Source organism: Oxyura jamaicensis, chromosome 2 (genome assembly GCF_011077185.1).
Source record: "Oxyura jamaicensis isolate SHBP4307 breed ruddy duck chromosome 2, BPBGC_Ojam_1.0, whole genome shotgun sequence".
Classification (NCBI taxonomy): Eukaryota; Metazoa; Chordata; class Aves; order Anseriformes; family Anatidae; genus Oxyura; species Oxyura jamaicensis.
This window is the reverse complement of record NC_048894.1, coordinates 18,220,655-18,240,313: the sequence shown is the minus strand read 5'-3', so window position 1 is coordinate 18,240,313 and position 19,659 is coordinate 18,220,655. Positions and strand designations below refer to the sequence as shown.

At 37.7% G+C, this 19,659-nt stretch overlaps 1 protein-coding gene and 1 non-coding gene across 5 annotated transcripts in view; one reads left to right on the top strand and one right to left on the bottom strand.

The window, feature by feature from the left end:
* Positions 1-1,017: 1,017 nt before the first annotated feature.
* ARHGAP21 (Rho GTPase activating protein 21) overlaps positions 1,018-19,659 on the bottom strand; it is a 121,382-nt gene continuing 102,740 nt past the window's right edge. For 3 of the 4 annotated variants that reach the window (XM_035316532.1, XM_035316531.1, XM_035316533.1), the window contains 17 exons: positions 16,238-16,396; positions 15,982-16,084; positions 15,859-15,895; positions 15,123-15,248; positions 14,036-14,320; positions 13,253-13,317; positions 13,022-13,170; positions 11,386-11,534; positions 11,126-11,281; positions 10,940-11,018; positions 9,851-9,924; positions 9,676-9,765; positions 7,419-7,544; positions 7,183-7,224; positions 6,756-6,861; positions 4,940-4,971; positions 1,018-3,597 (listed from right to left, as the gene is read on the bottom strand). In XM_035316532.1, coding sequence (XP_035172423.1) covers positions 1,864-3,597; positions 4,940-4,971; positions 6,756-6,861; positions 7,183-7,224; positions 7,419-7,544; positions 9,676-9,765; positions 9,851-9,924; positions 10,940-11,018; positions 11,126-11,281; positions 11,386-11,534; positions 13,022-13,170; positions 13,253-13,317; positions 14,036-14,320; positions 15,123-15,248; positions 15,859-15,895; positions 15,982-16,084; positions 16,238-16,396 — 3,512 coding nt within the window. In that variant the 3' untranslated portion in view covers positions 1,018-1,863. The remainder of the gene's footprint in view (positions 3,598-4,939; positions 4,972-6,755; positions 6,862-7,182; positions 7,225-7,418; positions 7,545-9,675; positions 9,766-9,850; positions 9,925-10,939; positions 11,019-11,125; positions 11,282-11,385; positions 11,535-13,021; positions 13,171-13,252; positions 13,318-14,035; positions 14,321-15,122; positions 15,249-15,858; positions 15,896-15,981; positions 16,085-16,237; positions 16,397-19,659) is intronic. The other variant, XM_035316534.1, reaches the window with a different exon arrangement.
* On the top strand, positions 10,188-10,349 carry LOC118163322. The gene has a single exon (XR_004748983.1). It is a non-coding gene; the product is annotated as a U1 spliceosomal RNA (small nuclear RNA).

The following is a 19,659-nucleotide window of genomic DNA, read 5'->3' as shown; positions in this document are numbered from 1 at the left end:
TGAGGCTAGTTATGGGCCAAAACACGTCCGGGAAAATGAAATTACTACTGAATAGTGTTTCCAAAGCAGCCCAGAACCACATTTTGAAATCCCGTGTTCAAATACACTTTGCTGTTAGGACTGACATGAAAATCACCACCAACTACTGCCTGTGCACTTCACAAAACCTACCTGCAATGCCTTGCATTTCACATGAACGCTGCTACCGCACCAGTTCTGTGTTTTTTTCTAGGATAAAAAGGCAGTTTAGGTTCGCAAGACCACCGCAAGAACATTATTCACATATGTGAGTTGGTACGAGGTGCAGAGACCAAACACACTGAGAAGTTGCACAGACCTTCAGCTGTTCTGTCTGCTGCTCGTACTTCACAGACGATTTGTATCATGGTCTGTTGCAAGGAATGGTAACACAGCAGATCAAAGCATGGGGCTATCTGCAGTCACTCTGGAAAGAGATGTCTATGTGAAACCACTTCTGCCTACACATCCTGGTTACTGTCATTCCTTCTCCTCTCAAAAAATGGGACAAGCCTAAGTTTTTCTACACTGATGTTCATAGCCTATTCATCATCAATAGGGGTTTAATCCTCTACTGAGCAAACAACAGGAGCTGGTAGCTAAGAGGGGAATAGCCAACGTGATGAAGAGCTGCTTTGTTTTTGTGTAGTTATACAATAAAATACAAAACATGTAACTGGTAGAGAGATCACACATGGAAGAGTTTTTAGGGTACGGATCTGTCTTCAAATTTGTAACTGTAAGAAGTCCCAAAGCCTTAAGTATTTTTTGACCAGCAGATACTGGTATTCACTTCTTAGGACCTGGGGAGGATTATGGACACATTTCTTCCGTGCTTCAAAACCAGCATATTAAACATAAAATGACTTGCTACAGCCTGTGGAAATCAGATGATGCATCAAAATGAAGCTGTGTAAGCAGCTGAACCTCCCTCTCACATGGCAGCTTGTGAACACAGCATTTTAAAACCCAGCATGAGAATAATTCACGTCACGCAAAGAGTCACCAAAACAATTTTATTTCCAGTGTTTAAGTGGGTGTGCACACAGGCATGATACAGGTTTGGATTCATTAGGTCTTCATGCAGAATTATATTCTCAATAAAAGAAACCAGTTCCATCCAGTATCCACTATCTACACGCCTATGTTACAACATTTATATCAAATCTGGTATCTGAAGAAAAGATACACATGTATTATGTACATTTAAGTTACTTATTTTACAGAAAGATTAAAAATTCAAGTCACATAAAACTCAAAATCTGTATTAAAATTGGAAATATAAAACTCCAATATTTACTGGAATGCCTAAGGAATGGAAGCTCTGTAGCCACCTGTGTTAACATTTGTAAAATGTAATGAAACTCGTTAACAGTAAAATGCATTCATTTGTTTGTAATAAGTTTCTCTAATTTAACAATATGGCACCCTAACAAACCAAATGAATTTATGATGAGGCACTTGTTAGTGACTAAACCAAAAGAACGATTTTTCTGCATACTAATGCCAGGCCAACTCTCAGTCAGAAAACCATGTATACACTACACAGCGTGTTGCATCAGATGCTTTGTTCAACATTTGTATGCAGCCATCAAATATACTTTTTCTTAAAATATATATATATGTATATATATACACTTTGACTTTAGTGTTCTTCTGGCTGTGGTAATGCACCGTGAAGACGTTCCACAGAGCATATCGATGAAACCAGCCCAAATGAAGGCTGCATAACAACAACAGTACAGGAAAATATATATATATATGTACACACACACACATACACACAGTTACTGGGAAGCGTAACATTAAGTTAATGAATTGCTGTCGTGGACATATCTCCCCATTTCAAAGATACTGGTAGAATCGGGATCTAACCACTTGGGTCCCAGACAGTTTATGAGGATGGGCGTCAACTGCTGGGCTGAAGTTGTTTTTGTTCATGTTCTGGTAACTTTCACCATTTACCTGGTCTGGTGGCTGAAATGGTCCCAAAGGCGGTGTTCTGTTAATCGAAGTCAAGCTGCTGGAGGAGCTGCCTTCATCTGCTTGCATCTCTGCAGATAACGGCAGATCGACCTTTGATACATCTGCTAAGCTAGTGTTCTCGAGCCTGGGCTTTCCAGTTTCACCCGTATTAAGGTCAGTTGTGCTAGTGCGTAAACGTTCTCGTGCAAGCCAGTCTGAGATTGAGAGGTCCTGGGCTGGACATTTTGGCTTTAACCGATTCACAGCTGAAAGCTCAGATTCCCTTTCTCTGCTTTGACTTGCCTCTTGAGCTTTCCAAGCATTCAGGACACTTATTTCAGCGAAATCCCTCTGTCCTCCAAGCGTATGCCTTCGTCTGATGTTTTTTCTCTTTGCAGTCTCCGCAGAATTAGCTTTTTGATTCCCAACTCCAAACATGTCATCTGCAGACGATTTGAGCCGCAGCTTTAACCTATCTGTAATTTTAAGTCTCCAGGTAGGTTCTTGTTTGTCAGTCTCGCTTCTGGCTGATGTAGCTAAACTGCTCGTTGATCTTCCTTTTTTCATTATGTCAAACATTTTGGTCACAGTAGGCAAGTCCTTCTCACTCTTCGCATCGCCTGAACCCTCACTGTCTGTTTTGTGCCGTGCAGACTTCCTCCTAGACAGTGTGTCACATTCAATGAGCTTATGCGAGCTAAAAAGTCTGCGACTCTCTAACTTTGGTGTTGAACTTCCCTCAGTACAACTTACTTCGCTTTCTTCAGAGTTCCTCCGACTGGTCTTTACCACTTCTGACACCTTCCCCTTGGACAACCTGTCAGCAGCAGCACTGGTGGCAAAGACAGGGAAGTCACTTTCGCTGTCTGTCTCCATAGGACGGCCTTCACTAATCAATTCGCTTCTTTCGTCATCAGCATCTTCTCCCTTGCTTTCTGTCACTGACTGCACCTCAGGGCTCAGCATGCTGGCATCCAAGCCGGTTATGTACATGGTGGATGAAGTAGTTGAATAATCAGAGGTGATGGAACTGACATCAGCTGCTAAAAACTCGCTGTGCTTAATTTCAGGGCTGGCTACCTTTCTACACGAGTACCTGTGCTGGGAAGCCTGGGAGGAAGTGCTAAGCATAGTGCCAGAATCAGACACTGTCTCTTCAACCTGGGAAGAAGATTGTGAAACAGGTATCTTAGGGTTGCTCTTCTGCGTGCTTTGCCGACAACTGAGATTTGGTGATTTTGCACGTTTTTCATGGTAAGGCAGCGAAGGTTCCTCTGGCAGGATACTTTCTTTCTTCAGTGATTTCTTTTCATCCTTCACAACATTCACATCTTTTTTACTGCTGTTCTCTTTTTCCTTCAGGACAAACATCCTCTGTTTTCTTCCTGTATCTCTTTCTTTTTCATATTCCCCTTTAGCTGCGTCCTCTTTTGCTGTGTCACTACGAGTTTGTTCCGCAAGCTCCTTCTTGAAAAACACATTATCCAACTCATCTTCTGAGCTGCTTGGTTGTGGTTTCTCTTTTGTTTTTTTCCGCTTGCGACTAGCTGCTGCAAAAATGGAGGACACGAGCAGTTCCTTGCTATACTGATCCTTTCCAGAACCCCAAGAACCCTGTTAATAATAATAAAAAAAAAACAGGACATAATTAAAAATCATAAGTCTTATGCTAATGAATGCTTCTTTAAACACATCTCCTGAGCTTCAGAGCAGAAAGCTGGTCTTTATTCAGGAAATATTTCCATGCTGTTTCTGTAGTCTACAAGACATTGCCCAGTCAATTTCCTTCCAAGAATTCTACTTGTTGAAGTAGAATTCAACTTCACAAAGAGGAGTTTTTGTGTACAGCTACTTAGTTTTTGACTGCGTGATAAAGCAGGCTCCGTTTAAGCAAGACAGCTTTTTCAAGACTGTTTTGTAACAGTAATTGCTTCACAGATGACATCTCAAGAGTGTGGTTTCAGCCCCTCCTTTCAAGAAGTCTTACCTATGTGAGAAGGCTAATTTCTCCAACTGTTTTTTAGTTATTTTTCACCTTTCAGATTCTCTGAACCTTAAAACCATATCAACTGAATATCACCAATACAATGAAAGCTATACAAAACTGGAATTTAGGTGCAAGTACAGAAAATTAAGTTATTTACTTAACATACATTTTAAGAATAAACTTATCTAAGTTTCTTCTTGCCCTCCAAGGAATTTGCACTTAGGATAGCTCATGAGTAAAAAAAAAGGATGAGCTGAATTATTCTGTTTTGTAAAATTCATTTAAAACTGTTTCCACCACACTGGCACCACTGCTACCTGCCACCTCAAAGCTGTGTATCTTCCTTGCTCACTGCTTCCTTCCTACCTTTACAAAAGTGGCCAGTCTGGGGAAGAACCACCCTCTCTTCGCTGACTAGTGTAGTTTGCACACTAGAGGCATTAAAAAATAGGAAAACAGCCGTGCTAATCAACTGAAAAGGGCAGTTGCTTACATCAGGGGACCTTTAACATAGCAGGACTGAAATCTGACATCTGTGCCAAGGGCTCAGCAAGAAGAGCTGAGATGTCAGCTACCTAAATGTCCACATTCAGGAATCCAGCCTCTCCCTCTGACCTGAGGAAAGGAAGACTCACACCAGCAGTGAGGAGTGAGTTATACTCAAAAAGTTTCTGAAATCCCGATCAGCACTTCAGAGAGAGAGAAGGGGGAAGAGCTATCATCATGGAAACAGTTTTAACAAAACAAAACACAAAACACTGGGACTTCATTACTGAAAGGACCATCTCTTGATTCCAGATACCTTGCTAGAGAATAAGTTGCTCACAAGAAAACAGTATTACCACTTCAATCAAAGAAACCTACATATATCTATATACAAGCAATTTCATAAAGTAATCATCATCAAGTAATCAAATACCTAGCAGATTTCAGAAGCTTATCATTACATCATTTCACAGAGTGATTTACCTTAGATTTTGCTGAGTCACTAGTAGCTGAATCTGTGGAAAAATTAAAAACAATTCTGCTCAGTTCTGTGCAGTTTTCTTTTTTGTTGTTGCTACAGACAATGCTGGACTTATGGAAAAAGACAAGCACAGAACGAAATGTGAAGCAAATAAAACCAGAACAGAGTGAATAGTCAGAGCTCACAAAGATGCAAGCTGCACCACAGAAAGCCACCGCCATGAAAGGATGCTGTGAATTGTAGGCAGAACCAGCTCAATGATAGGAATGGCAAAGGAGCCCTGTTCTTCTAAATAAAAACAGAAATACTGATGTTTATTCAATGTTTTAAGTACACAGCCCCTGCAAAATCGCAGCTGAGACACCTTTTCAGGATTGTACTGCGTACTCTCCTGAGATTCAGGATACACAAAGCAGAATTGAATGTCTTAGCACTGTTGGCTGCCCTAGGTACAAATCGTGGTTTGTGCAGTCGTATTCTTTTTGTGAGACTTGAATTTTTAAAGGAATTAAGTCACATTTTGCGTGCAAAACCCCAATTACATCTCTCTTCACCTGTGACTCGGTATAGGTACAATTTCAGTTTGACGTCAGCTAGATTTCAGCAGATACCTGTTTTATGCTTTTCTATAAGAAGCGCTATTATGAAATGAAAAATGGACACCATAGTTTCACTGTCTCGCAAAACCCAAGATTGTACAATTACAAAGGGGGTAGGAAGGGGCTAGCGCAATGACTAAAAAAATATGAACTTGGATGCGATCCAGCGTTAGGGACTTTCTCCCTCGGAAGAAAGAGCTGAGCCCCCTGCCACACCCCTTTTTGACACATGGCTAATGCTTTATGACTAGAAAGACTGGTAGACCATACCATGCTATTTCTCCTCAGGGTCTGCTTCAGAGATAACAAGAAACAGCAGAAAAACTTTTAAAAAGTAGCATTGATCTGTTTAAAATACTCTTAAACGAAAATTTACAGCACAGATCAACTTTGTTGTTGTTGTTTTTTTCCATTTACAAGAAACGGGGGTTTCTGCAGACAAGGCAGCTACAGTGTGGGCAACAGTCCTCCTTCTTCCTACAGTTCCAGCTGTCCACCAGTGACATCACAGAATCCACTAAAGACATCACCGTGTGATAGACGCCTCCCACTTCGCCTGTTACAACATCCGTATAAAGTGACTGCTTCAGTAAGTGCTGAGCAACCCTTTGAAAACTGAAACAAAAGCTAGAGACGAAGGGAGAACATTTGTGGGATACAACATGCTGGGTTAGTGCAATAGTATAGTGAAGGGAGGGGGGGAAAAAGTCACCAAAAAAGAGCCTGCAATGCTTGTCCTTAGCCACACAAGAGGATGGCATTCATAAACAGAAGGAAATCAGCTTTAGTATAGACATACTGCAACATACTTATTAAAGTGTCCACCACTTGACAAGAAAATGTAACTCAATTTTTCGCATTCCTAATGAGCAATATTAGACCACCACTGGAGATCAGTTTTTTTCTGCCATCACAACAAACCACTTTACAGCAGCGTATCTGCTTCACCTCACGATGATGATTGCATGGGTTACTGTGAATAAATAAAATAGTATGTGCAAGCCTCATCTTTTAATGATTATACCCCTGTTAGACAACAAAGTTTTCTAACGTATCATGCATGATTACCAACAATTCAAATCTTTAAAAAGTGTTAATGATCTTTAAGAAAAGAGAAAAACAATTGATTAGTAAAAGAAAATAGGAAGAGAGAGTTACAGTGAGTTTACAGAGTAGGTTATTCTAGCCTATGGACTAACGCTGTCCGGGCAAGAGTTACCTGATACGTCTCCAGGAGATACTCCCGTTCTTCCAATGTTGGTGAGTAAATGATCTATGTTTGGCACTGGCTGAGATTCTACAGTGTTTTCCTCCTGAACTGTTGTCTATAGTTAATAAACAAAGATCTCTTCATCATCGTTTCACAAATAGGTCATTATGATTCAACAGCATTTAGAAAACTGCATTAGTCACCTGAGGACACGCTTTCCTCATGTGTTATTTTCCCCCTTTTTTAACAAAAACAAATGCACGGCTTTTTCTTTTAAATCAATTCATTACTGTAAGGGCTGGAGAGCTAAAAAGGTGCTTTTGAAGAGCAAACCATACAGTGATGCAATAGGAATTATGCAGATATTCTAGAGGGAGCAGAAGCAGATTCTAAACTAAGGCAAGTAAAACGCAAATATCTATGCCACAATACTTACAAGGGGCTCTTCAGCATCATCTTCTGTGAAAAACCAGTCATGCTACAATTTAAAATAAATATGGTGAAAACCCCACAAGAAACACAAAACCCAAATGTGGAACAATCAAACAAAGACATTTCTAAAAATGATATCCAGGAGTTCAAAGGATAAATACCAGACCCAAAGTGGCCCAATAAAAGGAAGTTGCTCTGCGTACGATCTTACTTTTCACATAATGAAATGCATCTACTTACTTTTTGGATGAGTGTTTCTACAATTTTATACTGGTCTGGCATGTGCGTCACCATGTGTGTCATGTTATCATCCGATGTCCTCACGAGTGTTGGACCGAATACTATTGCCAGGTTTCTTGGTTCCATCTAAGAAATGAAGTATTTCCATACGTCATATATTTATGAATGAGAAAATACAGTAATATGGACTAAATATATGAACACTACGTTCATAATATTTGAGAACCAATTTAGCCAAGGACAAAGAATTTTTTTTTATAACACATTATTGACTCAGTTAAGATGTTAGACTATACAAAAAGCTTTCTATCTGTATAGATGAGATGAAGGCATCCAAAACTTCTGCAATTCACAATTCAACCCTCGTTAATCCATCACAAGCAAATAACTCCACAAGCATAGAAAACTCAAGAGACTGCAAAGAGAAGACCATTTGTTTTGATTCCAGACAATTTTTTTAATAAAAGGAAGAAAAAAATAAAAACCTGTTGGTAGATCCCTGCCTTTTTTTTTCCCCTGAAAAAATATTTACATGACACAAAAAGTTTGGTTAGTAATCAGATAGCACATTATGCCTGCTGACAAAGAGCTCATTCAATTAACATTTACTTTTGAGGAGGTGGCAGCGACCAACGCTATAGACCCAACATCTACTCAGGAGAAAGACTCAGACATATCCCAGTCATAACATTAATCATCCGCTTTCTTTTAAAGTTACATTTCTGACAAATAATTCCACGAATGCAGAAGCAGAACAGTAATATATTTTTGCTTACTTCTCTGACTTGCTGTTCTGACACAGAACAAAATTAATATGAGGCAAGGTCCCTGTTCTTTCAAGAAGGAAACTGCAAACAGAATGACCCAAGTCCCTAATGCTCACTTTGACTTAAACTGTGGCCTTTGGCATGTCATGTAATTATAATACAAACCTCAATCATCTAGCCCTACATGTTCTGCAGTATTAATATTATTTAAACAGTAGTTATACAGTACACTGAAAACATAAAATGATAACTGTTTGCTTTAGGCTTTGCACTTAATGACATTTGCTATCATTTCCTTATAATGACAACTATAATTACACTAAAGGTTGTGTGCATGTGTGTGTGTGTCTACATAAATACAGATATATCCAAATTCAACTAGCAAGTATTCCTTGCAGAACTGAACTTGGAACCCACCAAATTTATTTGAATCGTGAAATGTTCTCATCTTTTAAATGATTTAACAATGGCCAGGAGTTCATCTATTCTGCATCCATCACACAATATTTTCCTGTATCCGTGCACGTTGGTAGCCAGTAACAAGGCACCATTCACCTGCCCTGAGGTAAGCATCCATAAACACACCCATATTGCACATCTTTACATTCGGCTACCCTTCCCTGAAAAAAGGGGATACTATTTGCATTTACTGTAGGACTGTAGCATGCACGGAAGCAACTCTACCCCATCCAATGTAGATGACAAAAGGCTATTCCTAATGATTTTAATTAAAAGATCACTACCATTTGTGTCCTTTGTTTTTTCTTAAATCCATGCAAAGCATCTACAAGGTCAAACACTTGAGTTATTACAGCAAGTCCTAGTCTTAGGGCACTTTAGGACAGTCCTAGTCCTGGACACTTAGGTGTCCAGGAACCTAAGCTTCACACAAAGCTGATGCAGCCTAGCCTTTGTCAACACGGTTCATTCAAGTCACAGACATTCACTTAAGTTTTACATAAACTTTATACTCTGACATTCGAAAATCTAATAGAAGTAAGGACTTATCTTGTATTTTGTGGAAGTTTGCACAGTAAAAAGAGCAATTTTTTTTAAACAAGGGTGCTACTAGATATCTACTTCCATTTTACCTTCAAAGTCAATTATGCATTCCTCTTGGCTTTACATCCGAGAGTCTGCAGCGTATTAATTGAAAGTGTTTGTTTAAACTAGTTGAAATCCCCAACCAGACACATACACTCATTGGTGTCTAAATGGATTACATGAAATTTACAGACATGGAATATATTTAGCATGTAAGCAGTTATTCCCACAAGAATTAACATCAGTTTGAATAAACTTAACTCATGCTAAACATGAATATTTTCAAGGAGTCCTTAGTGTGATCCAAAAATGCTCTCACTCAGCATTGCTAAGGTCTTAATGTTATCTACAATAATACGTTACGGTCTTAATCAGTAGAAAAAATCCTGCAGAAAAACTGCTTCAAGAATGTAACACAAAGTACATGATACTTTTGGTTCTGATACCTTGTTCTTTTCAGAATTCTCCGCTACTGTCTTGAGGTGTGCAGAAAGAAACTTGAGAGTCTCATAATGATGTTCAGGTAGATCATGAATCTGAAACAAACAATCACTATTCAGAACATTAAACATTTAATGCTAATGTTGTAGTATACCTACAACACACCTGATTTCAGCTTACCAGTCTCTTCAGTGTTTTCAGACGTTCAACAGGATCTTCTTTTCTATTGGCATCTATAAAATCTGCATATTTGTCTGTTAAAAAAGCAGAAATTAATCACATACATATTACCTTTGGAAGTCATAAACTAGCCTGCTATACCGCATGTAATATAGTAAGTTGAAAGTGGAGAGAAAAAGCAGCTTTCATAGAATGTTGCAACAGTAAAATTGAAAATTTTACTCAATTTTGTTTCAAACTAAAATCTAAGTTTTTAGTGGTTTTGTTTTTATTGTTGTTTGTTTGCTTCTTAACTCTTAGTGAAAAAGACCCCACCTCCAAGAACTGCTATTATCTAATATTTAGTGAGCAGTGGAAACACCGTATTTGGGCAGGTAGTTTTCCTAAGGCAAGGATCATCCCCTGCAGTCCAGGTGCACTGAGCCCTGCAGTTTCCCCAAATTTGGGAAACACAACTGCATAATTTGTTGTGGAAGGGGACTGCATTTGCACCCTCCCCTGAAAAGAGTTTTTTTGGTTGGTTGGTTTTGGTTTAAACTCAGACAGATATGAAAAACAATACTGCAGAGGCAACGTGGTTTAAGAAATTTTATTCCCTGAAGTCAAAATCTGTTTGTTACTCTGTTACTATTTCTAGTGGAACTTTAAAGAAATAACTTTAAGAAATAACTTTAAAGAAATAACTTTAATAACTGGTTATATCCTCCAAATCAGAGTTAACACCCAAAGCTTGCTTTTCTTCCCTCTCTTAATCCTTCCAGAAATGGTAAAAGAAAAAAAAAAGTTATAGAACAAAGAAATGAAGATCCAATTTTTTTTAGCCTGCCAAAGTGAATATTAAAACGGATACACTGAAGTATTTTGGCACAATATTTGAACGCTAGTTGTAATTTCTTCATAATCAGAGAAATTCTATTTACAGCTGTCATTTTTTATTTATATGATCACTGTGACTCCCCATTCCTTAGGCAGAAGGAGAGCACTTACTACAGAGCTGAGATGATTCCAGCAGATTCTCTCTCAAACCATCTAAAAGTTTTAAGACAACCACTCAACAGACAAGACAAAATCATAAGGTAAACAACTCACCGTTGGTAAAAAGGGGTTCTGGGAGCTTTCTGAAGAAGGATTTCAACAAACTGCTTATCACATTCAAGTCTCGCCATTTCTAAACATTTAGAAGGAAAGGACAGACATGCTTTATATTTCTATAATCATAACACAGCCAGAAGGTTTCAGGAGTTCAAAGTGGAAATACTGTAATCGAAGACTTACATCATCATGAACATCTATGTCAGTCATTCCCTTGTTGAGCTCCTCTTGCATACTTGAGATGGCAGCATTATTTCCAGGAACTCTGTAAATACCTGTGTACTCAAGACCTCGTTCTTCAACCAGTTTGCAGCATATATCAACGATCAATGGAATATACTGAAGGGAAAAAAAGTTTTATATATATATATATATATTTTTTTTTAAGTATACAAGAAACATTTTTAAAAATCACAATGGAAAGAAAAATTGTCCTTTCATACTTTGTTGGTATGAGCTGGGGGACAGTCATCTAGTCTGACACCAAATGTTCCTACAGCAGATGGCTTCTTTTCAAATGTCTTCCTCATAATGCTTGGAATGCCTTTTCTCCATGTCCCCTTGTCTTTTGGTGGGCTTGTCTCATCTTTTTCTTGATAGTAATAACACACATAATGAAATAAAAGAAAAATAAGTCACAAAAGCTACGGTGAATATAGGAAACATTTTCAAACATAAAGTGACCATTTTTGTGTTTGTTTGTTTTTTTTGTTTGGTTGGTTTGGTTTTAATCCCCTTTTTTTTCCTGGCCATGTTTGCAAACAACTCGCTAAACATACCTTCTCCTCCTCTTCTGTGATTCAAAAAATACATTTGAATATACCCACACTCAGAAAAGCAAGTAGGTAAATGACAAGGTGGTATTTCATCATTCTAAAACTAGGTGTATATGAATTACATTAGGAAAAATTAAAACCTACAACATTTACTCAAGTAAGATTAAGTCTCTACTGAGCAACAGTGCCACACAGAATTGGTATTAAGTTATGCAGCCACATTACCATTTTACATTGTGCAGGCCTACTTTCAGTTAATTACTAGGTTGTACTCACTCCTAAATCATTCCAAACAGGGCTCAAACACTTATTTATCCAAAATCATACTAAACATTCAGTTGCTCTGTTTACCTCCACTATACAATTCACGTAACAAATTACAATTCCCATTTATCCTGTACTGCAAGACTTCTACTACAACAGTTTCCTTCTTATTCAACTATTTCTAGAAAATATTCTTTCAGTAAACATAGAATTCACTTAACACCTGCAGTTTAGGTTACATAATCTGCAGCACACAGAATGAGTAAGGGAGTGTTTGTTGGTAAGCTAAAAGAGAATTTATTCACAGTTTAAATTCAACATTAAATTGTTGAGAAGTAGCTGATCAAAAGCGATCACTTCAGGAAGTTGCCTAGATTTGTGTGTAACACCCTTAAAAGCAGTCTGATCAGACACCGTGAATCTACACGTTCTTTGAAAAAGATTTAGGTTGTGACATTTGACAAAGTTCATTCACTAATTTAAGTTTGCAGAGCCAGGCTTTAAGATTCTAGTATTTTAGAACTCAGCAGGTATTAATTCTGTTCTGGGAAAAATACAGTAATTGAACTTCTATACTTTGAACACAAATACAAAAATACACTTTCTTCTCTACTTCTACAGCATATTTAAAATAGGAATGTACCTAGCCCTTTCCAAGTGAGCTAGAGACCATACTGTGAATTACATAAACTTATTTCCAAAGTTTGGCAAAATTGGTCATAAAAAGCCTAGCACCAGTATTTTCCTACAACTAACACTACATGGAGCTGTAAAGGAAGAAATAAACCACAAACACACAAAACCTTCCTGAGGATTGCAATAAAAAAACTTTAGGGATCTGAGAACACTTGAGGTACATCTAACGTAACATCTAGACAATGGAGTTTAAGAACTGAGCTTCTCTAAGCTGCAGCTATAAGCGCTAGTAAATATTTGGTTTGCATATGTATAATCATGACCTGGAAGAACCTAAATAAATTACCTCAATAGCTTTATACTGGGTCTATAAGGAACTAAAGAAATGAAAAAAAACACAAACCTTTAGTTAGAAGCTTCCTTTCTGACTCATCCTTAGGAGAATGTGGACTCTGGGTCCTCTGTTCTGCTTTAGTTCCAAGCAGAGTTTGCCTGATACTTAGGCTCTGACGAGGTGTTTTGGGAGATGGCTCTGTTTTGCTGCTGGAAGAACTGCAGCATGGTATGTTACTTCAGTAAAAAGAAGCTAAATAACAAGTGTACAAAAACTACTGGCAGTACATAATTTACCTACCTCATCATTGTACTGTATTCTTTAATCCTTCGACTAATTAGGTCTCTACTAGTGACACCAGTATCCTATAAAATGAATTGAGATCTAGTTTACAATCTTACAAAATACAACAGTTTGTACTTCCAGAATACAATTACATCTTCCCATCAACAAATCACATATGAAAAATTAACATTTCAGTACAGCTAAAAATCTAGCTAGCGGTCCTTGGGAACAATAAGTACAGAACACTTAAAAAAACATGAGGAAAATTCAAATGTGTAATGAAAATATACTGAAGATGATTTGGGGACAGATACTGGTATGTTATGTATAATAGCATATGTTTGCCTTGCATTTCAATTTAACATTTAACTCATAGACAACTACATATAATCAAAGAAACGAAGATCTTTCAAAGTTTCCTTTTTCAACTACTGAGAAACTCATCACACCATGCCACTGCACACACTACTTTACAATGCAAGTCTGCAGAAGAAACACATTACCTCCATACTACAATTATCTTTTCAAAAGTTAGGGATTTTTGACAGATCAGTTTAACGTAAAGTTCATCTGCAGTCAAATCAGCAATTATACTAATTCATTTATTTCAAAAGTCTGTTCTCTGATTGTCAGGGTTCTTTTTTCTTTAAATTCAGTATACTTCACCGATTCACCTTTAACTTTTTCCTGTATGCTCCTGCACACATTTTGATCAATTAATTGCAAATGATTTCTTTTGTTGAAGTACTAAAAATGATTGTATTTTCTTTTAATCAATTAAAGGACAAGAATGATTACCTCATCGTTTAAGTTGCTGTTGTCTTGTATTGCTTTAATCCATGCTAACATATTATCTCTGTCCTCAGCTTGAAACAGATACTCGCAGTCTGACGTGGTGAGTCTAAATACATTTTTCCTCTTGGTTTCACAGTATGAGATGTCTATCAAACAAGCATTGATGCTTATAGGTTGTTCTTCTTCAGATGGGGTCATTTGTTCCTTTTTATCCTTGTACAAATAAAGTGAATGACCTCGAAGAACAACATACAATTGTTTCCATGGCCGAATGCTCCCACCAACTCGCTGAAAAACATGAAGCACGTAAGTTTGGTTGTTATGATGAATGTTTTTGCATTAAAAAACTACTTCCAAAAAGTAGTTTTTACTTTTTAAAAAAAGGAAGAATAACCATCTATACCACCCTTAAGGATGACTTGTGGAAAGCCTACCCACGAGTGGGACTCACTAACTGCTCTCTGTTAAGAGGAGAGAACTGCTCAATACCCTGCCCTCCCTGATCACCCGTTAAGTGTGAGTTTTCATACAACAGTAGCAAAAAGGAGAACGTGCAAAATTTTACAGAGGCTTTAAAACAAATACAGCAAAAAATATTTAGTGGATTCTTGCTCAAGTATTTTAAACTTTATTCAAGTCAGACTCCTATTTACATAACACTGCAATTCCAGATTCCTACCTTTCCTTAAGTGTTAGCCCATACATGTGCAGGAGGTTAATCTGAACTCAGCTCCGCAATGTTGATGAAAATAAGAGCTTTTGTCATTGTTAGCAAATAAGAATAAAAACAAACCCAACCACAAACTACGTTTAGCAAAGGAGTCTTTCTACTTAATTAGTTGTTAGAAATGAGTTTACTTCACAGATGCTCTGAAATACATAATTAAGACATTTCAGAAAGCAGCCTCTTTTAGAAGCTGAGGAATTCACTAAGGTCAATCTTCTAACAATCAGGTCTAAACTTTTGTTTAGCCTCACATCAAAAAAATGTTATTGAAAAATGCATAACCAGAAAGCTTCAAGTTTCTTACCTCAGTTTTCTATCAGGTTAGTGTTTATGCTAGGTTTAAAAAGAGAAAGTGACAGGTACCTTTCCTTTGTCTGTAACAAGCTGACGAAAATGGAGCCATCCTTCCTTGGAGGCATCACCAAAGACCTCTGAAGAAGAATCTTTTCGGGAACCAGAGTCTTCTGAAGATTTCTGACTGTCTGGGACCTACAGAGAACATCACAGAAGGAACCTCACTGTGTACTTCTAAATACATTTCTCTATGATCTCTACATGCAAGATCATGCCTGGTAGTGTTCAAGAGGCATTTGGATAATACCCTTAATAATATACTTTAACTTTTGGTTGACCCTGAAGCGGTCTCGCAGTTGAACTCAATCTTTCTAGGTCCTCTCCAACTGAACTATTCTATTCCATTCCTCACTTTAAAATCTGACTCCATATTCAGCAAAAAGCCTGTAAGAATATCCCCCTCAGAAAATATGATTTCTAATGTCTCCATAGAATAATACAACAACAGTGACCTTACACATCCCAACGATACTCTGGGACACAGAGGGAGTCACAGACTCTCATCAGCAAACTTTTACAGAAGTATACCACACTTCGTTTACTGAAGCTGAGGTAAACGAAAATCAAGCACCATGTGGGGAGCCTACAAAACAACAGACCATGTTTACTTATGGGATGCGCATAGCACCAATGGAGGAAATATCATTATTCATGTCTGCTTAATACATTATATAGGTTAATTGTATAATTCATACAACTTGCCATAGCATTATCATTTTTAGAGTTGTTACATGTATTTACTTACCTTGATCCCCTTTAAACTAGACACGTGCTTAATGGATCTGTTGGAACAGAAACAGATGTTAAAGTGAGATTTTGCACACTTGAAAAGTACTTTCAAATTAACTGACATTTTTAATGAACTTACGATTTTTCCTCTTCTCTGTAGTCATCCAATCCTTCATCGTATGACTTCGATCTCTCCGGTTTTGTGGCAGGCTGGCTATCTAGGACGCTAGGCCTGATGGATTCTATAAACAAGCAGAAATTTTAGAGTATGTAGGAACCTGAATCACATTTTATTAATTGATTTCAAGCAATAAAGAGATTACAATTTTCACACCTAATCTCCAGAGTGTAAAAGGAAAAAAGGAGCATAGAAAGAAAATCAAATCACCACTCACCATGATCATGAGAAAGCTGTCGCCGAATTAAAGGGATTGGAGATGTGGGACTGGAAGGAACAGTTGTTATAGCAGGTGCTTGAGAAGCAGATGCAGAAATAACAGCAGAAGCAGGAATGTGTGCAATATCATGGTCAATACTAGGACTAGTCGGTTCATCTACAAAGGTAATACGTAATAAATTAACATATTAAATGCATGAACCAAATGCTCAAACTAAATAGCTGCCTGAACTTGTCATTACTAGAGTAACAGATTAAAGTACCTTAAATTAAGTCTTTCATACAAACATCAAGGATCCAGTCAACAAATGCTGTTAAATGCCTTTTTTGTTGCTGTTTTTTATTAAATCCTTAATTAAGGATGTTAATTATACATTAGGGATACAGGCAAAGAGCATCATACCTTTATACCTGATTATAAATTCTACTGTGAGAAGATGAAATAAGAATTTTGCTCTAAGCTCTTATGATTTTCAAGTAGTCTGTTTTTGCTTGTATACATGTGTGTAAAGAACACACCTGTTACATCAGTAGGTTTAAACTCAGGAGAAAGCTAAGTAAAATTTCCTACAATAAAACATGGACATTCCAACTACCAGCAGCTATTTGGTTTAAATGACTGTTCAAATAACAAAGCCAAGTTCTAAACCAACAAAAAGCATTTGAAACAGATATCTAGCACCCAGAGAGCCAATCCCCCATCCTCCACGTATTCAGATAAACAAGTATTCAAAATTTTAAAAGATGGCACCACTACATACCAATTATTTCTTCCACTAATTGTTCATACAATCGATCGCATGCCGCACATGCCCAGCACCTCACAGTCTCAACAGTCACAAGGGTCATCATGAAAGAGTCCAAAAAGCTTTACTTATTTCTACTATATAACATATTTCTGGCAAGATTGAAGAAGCTCAAAAGATGCAATTTCAACCATTTCGACTAAAGAGTCGTAACATCTTCTAGAACACATCGGGAGTATGAGAAAAATAACTGTACTTCATCCTCCCGTAGAAGAGAGGGTGGAGAGAAGCAAGTCACGAGCAGGGGCTGGACTGCACTGCCATAATGAATCTGAATGTATCCTAGGTGCTAAGAATTGTGATATGCAGTGCTTCTGAAAAGCCTATTGAAATCAATGAACACTCACAAACAGAGGTTTATTCTTTCCTTTGTGCAAACACAACTGCGTAAGCGGCATTGTGCTTTTCTAACAGTCGCTGACAGTTCTGCTAAAAGCAGCACTTGTACCATCAAAATTTGGTGAAGTTTAAAACAAGATGGCAAATGACTGAAGTACTGAAAGATTTAACAATGACAGCCCTCTACTTTGTCTGGAGTTGCAAATATAAAAACATTTAACTTTAAAAATTGCTATTTTTTTAAAAGCATAATTCCCCTCCCAAACTAGCTGCAAACTAAGAATATTAATAAAAAGGGAAAGCAAAAGAATTCACAGCAAATCCCTGGCATAAGAATTTTAATAAATTCTAAGTTCAATTTAACACTGGATGCAAATAAAGGTATTTACATACCCCTCCTATCCAGCAGCTAGGAGGCAGGAAGAACCTCAGTTATACTTCAATTTTCCAAACAACAATAGCTCACTGTGCTATTGTTGTCTATTTCATTTGCTCAGCTAGCGTGTGGAGAAGCACACTAACATTGACCAACGATTATTTCCACTCACTGAACAATATTAAGGCAGATTATTTCATACCATATAAACTGAAAGTGCTCAGCTTTAACTTATTTCTGTTACAGACTTAACTCGAGATGCCACAGCCTCTATTCAAAAAAAAAAAGCTACACAAGTGCTAACATTTGAAATACATCTGCACGAGCTGTGAACACAAAAGAACTCTGCTCTCCCAGCAAGTTTGGGCAGGGATGCTGCAAGGATTGTCCTGCCTGTAAGCAGCACCACAGATGAGACAGAATCCTTCCCATACGCCTACAGGCAGGGCTTAGCACAAACACAAGGGTCCCCAGCTAGCACCTCTGCATGCCGTCCTAACACAATACATAACACTTTCATGGTGAAAAGCATTTTCTTACTATCACAGCTGAAGTATTTTCCTGGTAAGCTTTATAACTGGAAAGGCACTGTAAAATTAGTTTTCTTCTTTCCTACCGGTCACCAGAGGCTTTTGCAATATACCAAAGATACTTCTAAAGCACATGAATTCATTGCCTGAATTGTGAGTACACAGTACGATTAATTAGCTATAATGTCACTCCTTCAACCAATGCACTCCAGTATCAATATATGCTGCTAGACAGAAGAATACTTCCAGAATACCTCAAGATCTTTTCTATATAGGTAGCGTCCCAATATCCATTTAAAAAAAAAAAAAAATATATAAACAGAAAAGAATTCAACTCTTGTATCACCAAGTCAGGATAACAAACCATCATAGCTACTTAGAGAAAAGAGGAAAAAGGCTTTTAATAAGAATTTTATCATATGCAGAAAAGTGCTTCATGCAAAGTATTGCCTCTCTAAAAAAAAAAAAGAAGGCACATATATTTGCCAGTTCTTTATACCAAATTTCCCATTTTCCAGTCTACAGATAAAAGTACCAAAAAAAATAAAACCTTTAAGTTTGCCTAAGACTGAAATTTCTCTTACATTTTTAAGAACTTAATTTCAAGTCTAACAAATTAGATATGGTTGTAATCATTTAATCACATGATAAAGTCTGTTCCTGAGACACAGTCAGACACCTTGCACAGGTATCATCCTGTTACAAATTGCCCAGTTCTCATTCTCACATGTAGTAAGAGAAAACAATGCATTTAAAAAAATAATCATGGTGACAGCTTACTAAAAAAGAAATAGAATTAAACCTCACAGCATGCTCACAGCACAGCAGAAAAAAATACTGATGAATTTAATACTCCATTTGTCAGTAGCAATTTGAAGAGTTTGTTCTATTTGTTTCCCTTGGAGGCGCACTAGAAACGGGGAATAAATTCCTATTTTTAAACAACGTTAGCCAGGCAAATGCTGTTTCTGCATCAGACCTGAAATCCTCCAAACGATTCCCTCTGCTTCCACACCATCAAATAACGTGCTCGGTGAGTCAGTTGCTCGCTGTCAGCCAGGGACGGTTTGCTAGCCAGAGGAAAAGCAGGAAGCCACCCGGGAACCTAACCGGGGTAAAAGTGGGGCGTGCAGGCTCATGCCCTGCCACTGATGTTAGCTGGTTCACAGGGGATCTAATCCCTGCTCGGATCAAAACTGAAGGTGTTATAGACAGATGCAAGCTTTAACAGAACTGTAAATGACGGTACAGGAGGATAACTGAGTCCCTGCCGAGGCTGAAGGTTAGCTAACGGCAAGCCTTTACATAACAAAGTGACTGTAGAACAAACTGTGACCTGTACCGTAGCGTTACGGCCGGCTGATTCAGT